The sequence below is a fragment of the Poecilia mexicana genome, unplaced genomic scaffold (genome assembly GCF_051168715.1).
Source record: "Poecilia mexicana isolate PSO_F unplaced genomic scaffold, ASM5116871v1 scaffold_19, whole genome shotgun sequence".
Classification (NCBI taxonomy): domain Eukaryota; kingdom Metazoa; phylum Chordata; class Actinopteri; order Cyprinodontiformes; family Poeciliidae; genus Poecilia; species Poecilia mexicana.
The window spans coordinates 14,772,833-14,784,951 of record NW_028263388.1 but is presented as its reverse complement, the minus strand read 5'-3'; the positions used below and the strand labels follow the sequence as shown (position 1 = coordinate 14,784,951).

Here is a 12,119-nt window from a genome sequence, read left to right as displayed (position 1 = left end):
TGGTGGTGACATAGAGAAGAGGGTGGGGCTGTCGGAGCTGAGGTCCTCTCTTCAGGTTATTAATGCTGGCTGTGGAGGACTCGGCATTTGTTCCTATGGAGACAAATGAATAAAATAAAGAGATTGAACCATAAAGAATGTCACTTTCTATCCACTAGCAAGGATAACTGGTCACCTGTATGTGTGTGATTGCTGTGGTGAGGCCTGACTTTGGCGATAGGAGGGACCCCTCTGTACTGTGGACGCACCACGGGGGCCTGGGGTTGGCCGTTAACATGAAGATGAGGGTCCGATGTGCTGTCCAGAGGACGAAACCTCTGAGCTGTGATGGCTTTGGTCTGAGGCAGCTGCATGAGAGAGAAGTGAGGAAATGTTAGGACTGAAGCAACAACTTAGATGCCAGAGCGTTGATGGTTCTCTCAGCCAAACAAACTGCCATGTGACAAGAACTGTCAACGCTGTCGTAGAACCAATGACTGGTTTTCGGTATGCAGTTCCATCATTTTGGTATTTCACTAAGTTCCAAATGTGACAATCCAAGAAGTGTGTTTTGAGAGAGTAGCTTGCACTTCATGAGAATTTCAAGTAGCCAAAATCACAGCCACTTCAAATTGGCTACGAATTTGCTCAAAATGATTTGAGACAAAGGTGGACGAAAACCTTGAAAAATATTTCACACTTCACAACATTTAATAACAAATTAAAATGACTCACTGCTTGACCAGTGACCTCAAAAGATCTTGAGCGTCTTTTCTTGCGACGGGCCTCAAAGTCCACCTCGCGAGGTGTTTGGTTCTTGTTGGCGGCGTGGTGGTTGCGAGGACGTGTCCAAGTCACGTGCAGGCCCGGTCCCTCCCCTGTGCTGCTGGACAGGTTATCATCAGACGTGGCGTGTCTCAGTTCAGGGCTCGGCTGCCTGCCGCGCCGCAAGGGTAGGCCTCTAGGGGGCCCCTCGATTAAAGAGAGGTTGCTTTTCTGCTTTTTGTGGTCTAGGGGAGAGGGGGCAGCAGGTAACCGGAGGACATCCACCTCCAGGGCTTTGGAACGTCGACGGGCTGCTTTTACCACAATGTTCTGAACCCCTTTAAGGATCTGCTGCCGTTCTGTGCAGACATGGTAAAATAAATATTTTAGCTGAGGGATAAAAGTCTGAATGATTCATATGAAGTATCTTCTGCTTGGCTTTCGTTTTAAGACGTAAAATATAATTTGTGCCGGGGAAAACGCTATTTTCTGCATTTTCACAAAGGAATTACCAAACAATGAGGACATAGTGATGCATTAACTTGTCTATTGGTTGAATGATTGCACTGCACTTTCATAATTTGTCACATTACAGCAATATACCTCAATGTTTTTTTATTTAGATTTTATGATAGAGCAACACAAAGAAATCCATGAATGCAGAGAAGAAGAGTCACCACAGCCTCACCGTGTTTTTATGGTGTCTTCAGGGTGTTAGTTTTCCGTCACCCATACCGTTTAATATCCAAGACAAAATGTGTTATTTTGGTGACCAGAGAACTTCCTTTCATACGTTTAATGGAAGCTGTCTTTCTCATCGTTTTTGCGAAATCCACAACTACTAGCTACCTAATGTCTTAATATTTGAAGTTCATTTCTGAAGGCAGATGGTTAAGTAGGTTTGTGTTGCATTCACAATCTTCACCCTCTATATGTTCTGCATGTGATGTGAAGACATTTGCTTGCTGTTTGGGGCACTAAAATAAATGAAGTGACTCATGTGGCTAATCTGTCTGTCCACACTGTTACATAAGAACAGAACAGGTAGATATTTGAGGGATTGCTGGAATAAATATGTCATGCTGTGTTTTTACAGAACACTCACTGGAAGTACTTTAATGAAGTCAAACAAACAAAAAGCTTCTCTGCAGGTATTAACATGTTCCATAATGAATACCACATCTGAAGAAGGATCTTACCATTTCGAGAAATGGTCATATCACCCCCTGCTTCGCTGCTCTCGGGTGACGAGTCCAGTTGGCTGCTGATGCTGTGGCTGAGATGGCTGTAGCTCGTGAAGCTTTCAGGAGCCAGAGGCTGCAGCTGCAGACATGAGGATCAGAGGGACTCATTGTGACCAAACATTCACTGCAGTGTTACTTTGATAATATCCGTGCCTTTCCAAAATCAAATCTTGTAGTACATTTTTACTCTGGAGATCCAAAGCTTCTTCTTAAGATTTTACAGAAAACAGAAAGAAAATCTAAAAGAGGTAAAAATCTGCGAGAGCCTAAATGAAACAGAGGGTGGTGCTGTTTAAAAAGGAAAAGAACTGGTCTGACCGCATTCACGTTTTGAATGTTCCGGAATCGATTTCTGATGTTAAACTCGCATATGATGTAGATGTAATACACAAAGATGGAAGTATATTAAGTGTTTATTTCTGTAAATTAATCTTCTTAGGAACTCTTGATGTTTATATAAATTGATACAATATGAAACTTTCTCATTTTGAACTGAATCACTGAAATACATAACATTTTTGATAATATAATTTACTGAGAGGTACCTCTCAGGATTATTACCTGAAACAAAGCAGAGTAGCTGGTGTATAGGAATTATCCTTACCTCTCTGTTGCCTTTCCCATTTATGTGTATCGGAGGAGGGGTCATTACAGCCGAGTTCTTTATCTGCTTGGCGTGAGGACTGCTTTTAAACACCCTGTCCCTGAGGTCAGAGAAAATATAAAATCAAGTCAATGAGTAAATGCACTTTTAAATACATGTTATGAGTAAAGAATAAGAAAATGATCTCCTCTTACGGCTCAGCTTCAGGGAGAATTGGGGGCAAGGTGTGTCTGCGCATTCTAGCTTGACCTCGTCTGTTCTCTGCGAACATGTCGCGTAAGCTCTCCTGGTCGGAATCTACGTCCTGTGTGTAATCGCGACCTTGACCCGGCAGAGAGATCTTTGGTAAAGATCCTTCCTGCAAATCAGAATACAGAAAACGCCTTCGTAATTTGTCCTGCCAGTTTAATTCATATCTAAGCATCTTGACTAATTGATTCGACATGACACTGTCACCTTGATGGTTTGTCTGTTGGTCACCTTGTCCAAGGCTACAGCTCTCTCCAGCTTCCTCTCATCCAGCTCCCTCATGTACACCTCATATAGTTCCTGGAGGTGCGGCGGTACAAGCAGGCTGTGCTCTAAAACATGCAGAGGGAGACATGTACAAGGGTGCTATAAGCTAGTTTTACGTACAGGCATTTAAAGCGTTGCACACTCAGTACGGATGAGTAGCAGAAACTCTCACAGGATGATTTGTGAGTGCTGAAAACGAATCTTTAACAACTAACATCCCGATAAAACTGTTTTATCAAATGTCTTCTAAAGCGGACATCCACCCAGATGGTGCAGCGGGAAGAGATTGTGTTTCGAGAAACCGAGATTATTTTCTGGCCCGAGATGAAAATTTGATTACTGGCCACTTTAAGTTGTCAAGAATAATCCTGATGGAGCTGTGTGCCTGAGGCTGAGGCTGCCTGTACCTATACAGCTGGAGGATTGATCAGGACTATGCCACTCTACCTTGAGTCAAGAAAAAATATGTTTGGATCTGGGCCCCTGTGTAGTTTTAAACATCTGGGGTTTTTCTTTCGTGTGTGTGGGTAAGTTTTTCTATTCAAGCGTATGCCATGTCGCCACTCGAGCCTTTGTGCATGAAGTCACAGGGTTGCAACTTGTAATTTCTTGTCAGGGTTAATAATCTGTGAGAAATGCACACAGCACACATGCATTTTTCAACTGACGACTGAAAAATCTTTAGACGAGTCCAACGCAAAGGTCAAACGCAGCGTAATGATTTAAAAGTAAATTACCATCTATGAATTGTCTCTGTTGCTGAATGATCTCATCACATAGGTGTCTGTGCTGCTCAAAGCGCTGAACCACAAAGTTTTTCTGCCGGATGACGTTGTCTTTGATCAGAGCGTGGGACTGCATCTCCGCGTTCTCGATCTCCAGCTCGTGGACCTTGCAGAGGAGGCCGAGGACTTCGCGTTGCTCCTCTGAGCTCACCCTGCGAGGAAGGAGCTCCTCCAGGCGCCGGCCTCGATCCCGGAGCTCCAGAAACCTCTGCTCCAGTAAACCCTTCAATCAGAGGTTTTTTTTTTTTAGTCAGTACGGGAGAACGTCAGAATGTATTCCAATCCTAACATTTTGAAGAAGCCAACCTTCTGCTTTTGAATCTTCTTCTGCTCGGCCATGAGGGTGAGCAGGTTTTCCCGAGCCACTGCTACCTCCCGGGTCTCTGTGCTGTCTGGGGGAGACTCTGGAGAATCCGAATCCTTCTCACTTTCGTCTTTATTGACACTTTCCTTCCTTCTTTCTGCGCGCCACTTTCTCCTGCGCTTACTCTGCTCCTGCTCCCAGCTAGGGCACATAATACATGTGTATATTGTTAGAAAGGTTTTTAGCGACAGCTGCAGTTACATGTTCTAAAGCTTCCAATGATTCTTTACTTTGAATAGACTTTCTAGTCAAGGAAAATCATAAGTAGATTTGCTTCACTGTTAACAGTTAATAACATGAAATAGCTACAGAGAAACACTTACTGTGCACTAATTATTTTAATTAAACCAGACCAGAGCAAGAATAAGAGTCTATTTGATTTAAACCCCCGAGCGGAGAATTGAGAATATTAACTGGAAGACAGCTGCTAAAATGTGACAATCTGGATTGTTAGATTTTAAATGACAGGTGTGCTCTGCGGTGAAACAGCAGAAATCCGACTGACTCTGCAATGGTGACGAGGTGTTTAGAGGTGTCGATCTGGATCTCCATGTTGCTGTTCTCCAGCTCGATCAGACTCTTCCTGATCTTCATCTGCTGCCGGAAAGCATCCAGAAGCTGCTCCCTCAACTCGTCCATCTCTGCTCTGCTCTGCTGGCTGGAGTGGGCTTGGACCTCCGCTGAAAGACAGTGGAAATACAAAGAGAAATAAAGGAAGAAAGAAACATGACTACAGTTTTCAACAGATGTTGAGTTATGTGACTTTTATTCGTTTAAAGTCGAGACGATCAAATTTACCCTGGACGTTTCGGATGTCAGCTCGGTCTGAGCCGACCTGCCGGCTCGCCTGCTCCGCAATCTTCTTTTTGAGCCGCTGGATTTCACAGCGGAGGTCAGAGATGATGTTTGTGTACTGAGCAATGTGGTATGACACATTTATTAGGTTCTTCTTCACCTAAAGCAAACAGTGATGGGAAACAATATGTCTGGGGAAAAAAAATCCAATCCACTTCAAGGTGAGCCTTTATTAGGGCGAAATAAAAGTTTACCCGTGTTCGAATGCTTTTGGCACGGTCAGCGTACGTCAGCGTGTTTCGAGACTCCTCGAAAGCTGAAGAGGCGGGGCTAATATGGGCTATCATCACCGTTCTGCTGTTCCCACCCAATGAGTCCTGTCATTGAAATATGAGACACATTTTTGTGAATATAACAGACAGAGTGGCTTAAACATTTTTTGTGTGTTTTATAGGTCCAGTCTTAAGATTTAATTCTACTAATTAATGCATTACTGTGAAGTAGAAGAAAAATTATACTTGGTTTTAAAAAATATTTTAACTAAAAACTTGAAAAGTGTGGAAAGCATTTGCATTCCACTCGCCAGAGTCAATCCTTGTAGAAACACAAATGCGCCGCACACTTTTCAGATTGTTAATTTGCAGCTCACAATTCGGCACCACTTTGTCTCGGTCTATCAAAGGAGCTTGTTTGAATTCTGTGCAAATGCGTGACGTCTTTTGCCAGGCACTGTATAAAGAAAGGAATCTTTTCTCAACTGCGGTACCTTCAGGAGGCGCGTCAACTTGCTGTCTCGATAGTTGACGTACTTGTTGCCATTTTTGTCACTCAGGGCGTTAATGCAGTTGCCCAAAGCCAGGAGGGAGCGATTGATGTGAGCTCCCTCTTTCAATCGCTGACCTCTATTCTGGGTCTGAAAGAGGCAGAGATCGATGGGTGAGAAAACCTCTGAACTCACAGGGGTTTTTATCACTTTGTCCCTGTGACGGGGGTCAAATGAAAGCTTTCAGTAGAAGGAGCTAGAGGGAGACTGGGAATAGCAAGCAACAAAAGGCATCCAACTAGTACCAGGGAGATTTTATTTATATGGTGAATGCGGTAGAGACGAAAAGTCAAAGAGAAGACCAAGACTGAACAATTTCACCTCCCTTCAGTGAAACACATTTTTCTTACTGAGAGAAAAATAAGGCACATACTTCATAAATACATTTGGATTTAGCCACATTTAGATCAAACAAGGATCGTATCATATTTCAAAGCCAGAAAAACAAAAGAAGTTGTTTTGGATTTTTGAAGCATATAAGTAGTCATGAAATACTTCTCTGAAACAAAACGAGCATTTTGAGTGACGTCCTCCAAAACAGGAAGGCGCTACCAAATACATTGCATCTGAAACTGCAGGGTGAGTCTGAAAAGCCCTCACTATAATCACAGAGCTTGACAGACCTTCATAACTCAAATAAACAGATGTCTGGCTGCTTATTTGTAAGGAAAGTAAAAAGGATTCAGTGAACCCCTTTCCAATAAAAATATTCTAAGCAGGAAAATGGTAATAGATCAGTGCAAGTAAAATGGTGAAAGGAACAGTCTCCGGACTAGAAATTTGGAATTAAAAGGAGAAATAACTCAAACCTGAGGGATGTGAGCACACTGTCCCAGCCTTGACTGGAATAAAGCTAACAGCCAGCCCACCGAAACATCAACAAGGCTTGTCTATGAGCTTGAAGTTTCATCTAAAAAAAAAATTTTCTTTTACAGATAAATTTGCTTTGACTTTTTTGTTTTCTCCGTTTCTGTGCAAAATGACAGAGAAGGCTTGGCCTGTTTCGTCTGGGTTCTGAATCTCCCTTCCACTGATCGCAAATGTAACATCTGCTAAGGTGTCTTTTTGGAGCCAAGTAACATGTTGTTGAGGAGAAACTAAAGGTAGATAAGCTTAGAGTGTTTGAGTGGCGTGACTGTCGGTGTTCTAGGGGAAACACTTAGTATTAAATCAGCCTGGATGACGGGCAGCAACTTTAACAATAATTTGGAGTCCTGTTTGTGGTCGAGGAAGCCTGCAGAACATACAACGAGGATCTCATGCAGGACATCGTGACCGACATCGCCTGCAGGAGGGGATCGGACTAAACGAGAGGATTTACTTCACTTTCGGGATCTAAAAGAATGAGAGATTAATTTTTTATCATAAAGTTGTTGCAAAATGTACTAGGTAATATCGGATCATGTAATTCTACATTATGGGAGTTGGCCCCTCAACTGTGATGTTGCTAAGATTGAAGGAGAAATTACAACAGCCAAGCAATAAAAAGAATAATTACTAGCTGTTACAGCTGCCCAATAAATTTGATGAAATGGACGTATTAAAGATTATGAAATGGAAGTCAGAGTTTTCCCAGTCACTGGGAAAACTCTGAAGTATGATTCACATAAGTGTAATCAAAGTTGACACTACTGATATATGCATTTAATAATCTGAGTGGTTCATGCAGCGTTTTGCAAAGACCACCAGAAAATAGTGCATAACTTTTTTCACACAATTGGTAGAATTCATGTTTTTTTTTTTCTGGAGGGAGATTAAGGAGGAAATCTGAATAATAGGAAAATAATACAACACTTTTCATATATTGTATATAAAAAATATCCAAATGTAAAAAATTATCCTTTTACTTGTGATCATTTATTACACAAATCCCAGTAAAATCCATTGACCCTTGTCGGTGTAACTTCAGAAACTTTGAAGGCTATGAGGACTTTTGCAAGGCACTGTAGTCTCCCTCATAAAATGATGTTCATCTTGAAAAGTGAAATTGCAAAATAAGCCAACGTTAAGGGGAAGCTCCGGTTTAGATGTAGAAGCGTATGCTACGCATACTACGCATGTTCAATCACATTCAAACAGTAGAAGGACCTTGAATTTTGAACTTAACGTTATCAAAAGATATCTAAATACAAGCACAAAGCGACAAATCTATCCACCTGAGCAGCTCTTTCTGAGCCGGCGAGGTCAATCATGAAAAGCCGAGCGAAGCGGACCTCCTGCAAAACGTCACGACAACGGCTCTGCTGCTTGACGGCAACCTGCAGCACAGCGTGGGAGCGAGACGACGTCTGATTAGCGGCCGTTGGCTCCTGCGTGCGCTGCTTGTTGCCCTTCATTAGCAACTCCATGATCTGAGGAGACACGAGTGAGGCTGTCAGGAGTGTTCGTAGCTTTTTAACCGTGCGATGAAACCGCACAGGGCATCCTCTCACCTCCTGGGCGTTGATGGTCGACACTTCTGTGATGCCTGCAACCTGAATCACACCCTTAGAGTCTTCTCTTAGATCCAAGAAACCTGAAGATGGGTTCAGCAGGTCTCTGATCATCTCATTGTAGATCTGTAAATGTATAGATAGAAATATAAAACATTCTTCAGACAGGATTAATCAGTTGGAATGTGTACATGTAATAAAGAATACAATAAGCATTTTTTTTTTCTGAAATTCAATTCAATAACAAAACTCAAATTAATTGCTGGTACACACAAAAATGGACTACTACTGTTATTTTTTAAGCATATGGTGTAGCTGGTTTAATACTACCATACAGAATAGTAATTTAAAAAGATTGATAATCTCAAAAATCAAACAAAAAATAATAATTATCTCTGAGGGGAATGAATCCATAACACATTCAAAGAAGTGATCAAATTCTGCATATTTATCCAGGTAGATATTTACTCCGCATCAAATTACTTACACCTGGAGCACATATTTTATAATCAAATATTTCGATAAACAAGGCCAAACTCAATAGCAAGCTGTACCAGTATTTCTGCGAACTAGTAGAAGAGGATAAAATGGTTTCTTTCTTTAATATAAATGTTTAAAATATAATCCACGTTGGTTTAAGGTTTTAATATCATTAAACAATTCCTTAGTGTCTCTCTTGAGATTAAAGGCATAGTTTGAATGGCATAAAATTAGATATTTATGATTAAGTTTGAAAAGAGAGTTTGGGAAAACGAAAACAGAGAAGAGAAGTTTTCAAGTAACGTTGGACATCTAAAGATGTGAACCAGAACATCCAGAGTTAGAGCAGAAAAGTATCATTTTTTTGTGACTCATTAAGTGAGTTAGAGAGAAAATGTAAACAAACTACCACTATTGAAAAAAAAAAAAAAAAAAAAAAAAATCTCCTGGATGGAACTATTTTTCCACTCAAGGCTCCAGACAAGAAAAAAGACAACCAATAAAACCAGAGCGACTAACAACATACTTATATATAACAATAACAACTACAAAACCACTGAAAAGGACATGGGACAAGTTAAAACAAGATGTACCAAACAATTTTTGGAAAAGTTTGTCATTAGCTGAAAGTCTTAAACATCAAATTTGAGAGGAATTAGTGATTTAATTATTATTTTTTCTCTATATAATGTATTGTATCATGTCAGGGTTTTCTTTTTTTTTTTTATCAGAATGGAGTTACTGACAAAAATCAACAGTTCAAATATATCCTGGATCCAGGTATGATATTATCACACCAGTGTAAGAACATTTTGGACAATGATAAAATAATTTAAACCTTTCAAGACACATTCAGTTGAAAGCAGAAACAAGATCCTGAAAAGTGACCACAGGATGACAGACAAAAATTTTAGGACAAACTTACTGCTAAACTCACTCTTAGCCAAAAGCATACTGTAGCAGTATGCTGTCATTCACACTGACATCTTAATATTGGCTATGTTTTTATTTTACTTCCCCAATTCTCACTTCAGATAAAGAGTAAAAGAGTTTGGGGTATAACGTGATGCTACCAGCTCTGAAAGGTGTGCTCAGTAGACAACTTAGAAGTTTAAATCGGATATCAGATATTGCATTCTGAAATAAATGAGGAAGACGTATAGGATGTATTGGTGTGTTCCTGTGCATGTGACAGAAAACGAGATCCAAACAAGAGAAGCAACAGATGTGTGCACTTTGCTCAATTCGTCCATAAAATGCCATTTAACCTCTTCGCTATGAGGCGGCGGCACTAACAGATTGCTCCCTGGAAACGGCAAACACACACGTCACACACGCAGTCGTTTGAGGATTCAAAGTTGCAAAACGAATGCAGGTCAGAAAGCTTGTTCTACATGCAGTTTCTGACATTTTGATGGAAAAGAATTTCACTCCCACCCACTCAAAGAGAAACTAAAAAGCTACGCAGCAATAAATTTGTCCCTCAGTGTTCATAATGACAGCGGCTGGCAGTGAAAACAAAAGCCGCAATTTTGGTGCCAAATGCAAAAACCCCTCCAATAGGTTGAAATTGTGCGAGACAAGTGCTTTATTTGTGCCACTTTGATTTTCAGTTGAAGGCTGACTGCTCTTAGTGTTAGACTTTGTCATTAAGGTACTTTTGCTACTCCAATTTATTCTTGACAGCCAGAGAATGGAGCAAATTCTGTTGATACTCTACAGTAAACATGGCTTCGTTATAAATCTAGTTAGTATTCCATACCTGCTTCCTCAGACAGAATCAAACAGACCTCCAGACTCTGTACGAACGGATTGAAGTGATCGAGGACAAGTAGATGATGGAGAAACAAATAAAGACGCTCCAGACATCTGAAATCTCTCGGGCTTGTCAAAAGCCTGTCTAGCAAGTCGCCAGGGTCTTTCACAAGCCTTGAAAATGACATTCACTTGTGTTCAGTCAATATCTGTTATGAAGCTCTTGGACGTATTGGGTTGGATAAGCAATCAAGACCAATTTTGTACAGACCAAACAATACATGTATAGTAACTTTTACTAAAAGAAGGCAGGGTTAAGATCAGCATTATTATGGAAATTATTTTTCATGACAAAAAGTCAAAGTGTAACAACAGGCCAAACTCAGGTTTTTGATTATGTTTAGTTCCTTAAAATGTAAAAGAATAAAGCTTTCATCCGATACATGGGAATAACCATGATGCATTTTAAATCCCACCAGTACTATTACACTGAATATAACTATTAGTAATTAAGATTTTCTAAATGCCTGACTTAATTTTAGGGTCAAGTTTGGTAATAAAGTTAAAACTTTAAAAGACAGCCCGAGATAAATTAATGACACACTTTACTCTTACCTAACTGTCAAGTTATGCTGCCTCTCAGGGCGGAACTGAACGTGCTGTTCCACAGTAAGCTTGTTACTCGATTGGACAGTGTTTTTGGTTCGGTAAGTGCAGGTTGTTGAATTATTGTGTTCAGCATTTCTTCTTGAAAACAATTGCACGCTGATTCAACTCTCAGAAGGACAGATGATGCAGTGCTTTTGCCACATCTTGACAGCGGTTTTGTATTTTTTCTTGTTATCCTTTTCACAGAGAATGCAGGTGTTCCCAAACTAAATGGGAAGGGGATAGCTCCATCTGGAGCCCGGATATTCGTTCAAGTTCTGAGGCCTGCACTTAGATATTCTCAACACTGGAAAAATACTGAATTTAGCAAAAAAAAAAAAAAAAAAAAAAGAAAGAAACATTATTTAAAGGAATCTATTGAAGAGTTTTGGATTTATCTTAATGTTTTAAATATTTGTGTCATTTGGGCAAGTCAGTTTTTATGTGTTTCTCAAAACTTCATCTAGATTCATTGAGAGACTTCTTCGTATTTCTTGGAAATCCATCTTGTACTAATCCTACAAACTGGTATTTGGAACTGCACTTAAGGGACTAGTATATAACTAATGCTTTTTTTTTGGCATTGCTTAACAAATAAAAATTGTTTAGGAAAGGTTTTGGGAAATGTTCACAACACCAAATATAGCTCTTCATTGACAGAAGAGAGAAAAAAGCAAAAGAAAAAGAAATGCAATAAACTCTTGCATTTGAAAGGGTCTTTTTATCTTCTTCAGTGCTTATGCCTGAAAATAAGAGACCACTCAGCATTGTAAAGTTATACCTCTATGACACAAATGAACCAGCTTCATTGTATCTGGTGCTGTTAAGGGAACTAAGTTGAGCTGTTCCTGCTTGTCTTTAATGAGGTGTGAAGCTGAGTCCAGCAGGAACACAGAAAAATGAGCATAATCAGTCCCCAGATTCATCCA

The 12,119-nt window shown here is 40.3% G+C and overlaps 1 protein-coding gene across 1 annotated transcript; it reads right to left on the bottom strand.

Annotated features, from left to right (window-relative positions):
* Positions 1 to 606: 606 nt before the first annotated feature.
* On the bottom strand, positions 607 to 8,603 carry kif19 (kinesin family member 19). The gene is made up of 13 exons (XM_088001051.1): positions 8,032 to 8,603; positions 5,819 to 5,965; positions 5,307 to 5,429; positions 5,056 to 5,212; positions 4,763 to 4,937; positions 4,200 to 4,398; positions 3,846 to 4,116; positions 3,049 to 3,173; positions 2,787 to 2,950; positions 2,593 to 2,692; positions 1,944 to 2,067; positions 715 to 1,103; positions 607 to 615 (listed from the first exon to the last, which is right to left on the bottom strand). Exons 1-13 carry the CDS (start codon positions 8,419 to 8,421, stop codon positions 607 to 609), a joined length of 2,373 nt encoding a protein of 790 aa, XP_087857177.1. The 5' UTR covers positions 8,422 to 8,603.
* Positions 8,604 to 12,119: the final 3,516 nt, after the last annotated feature.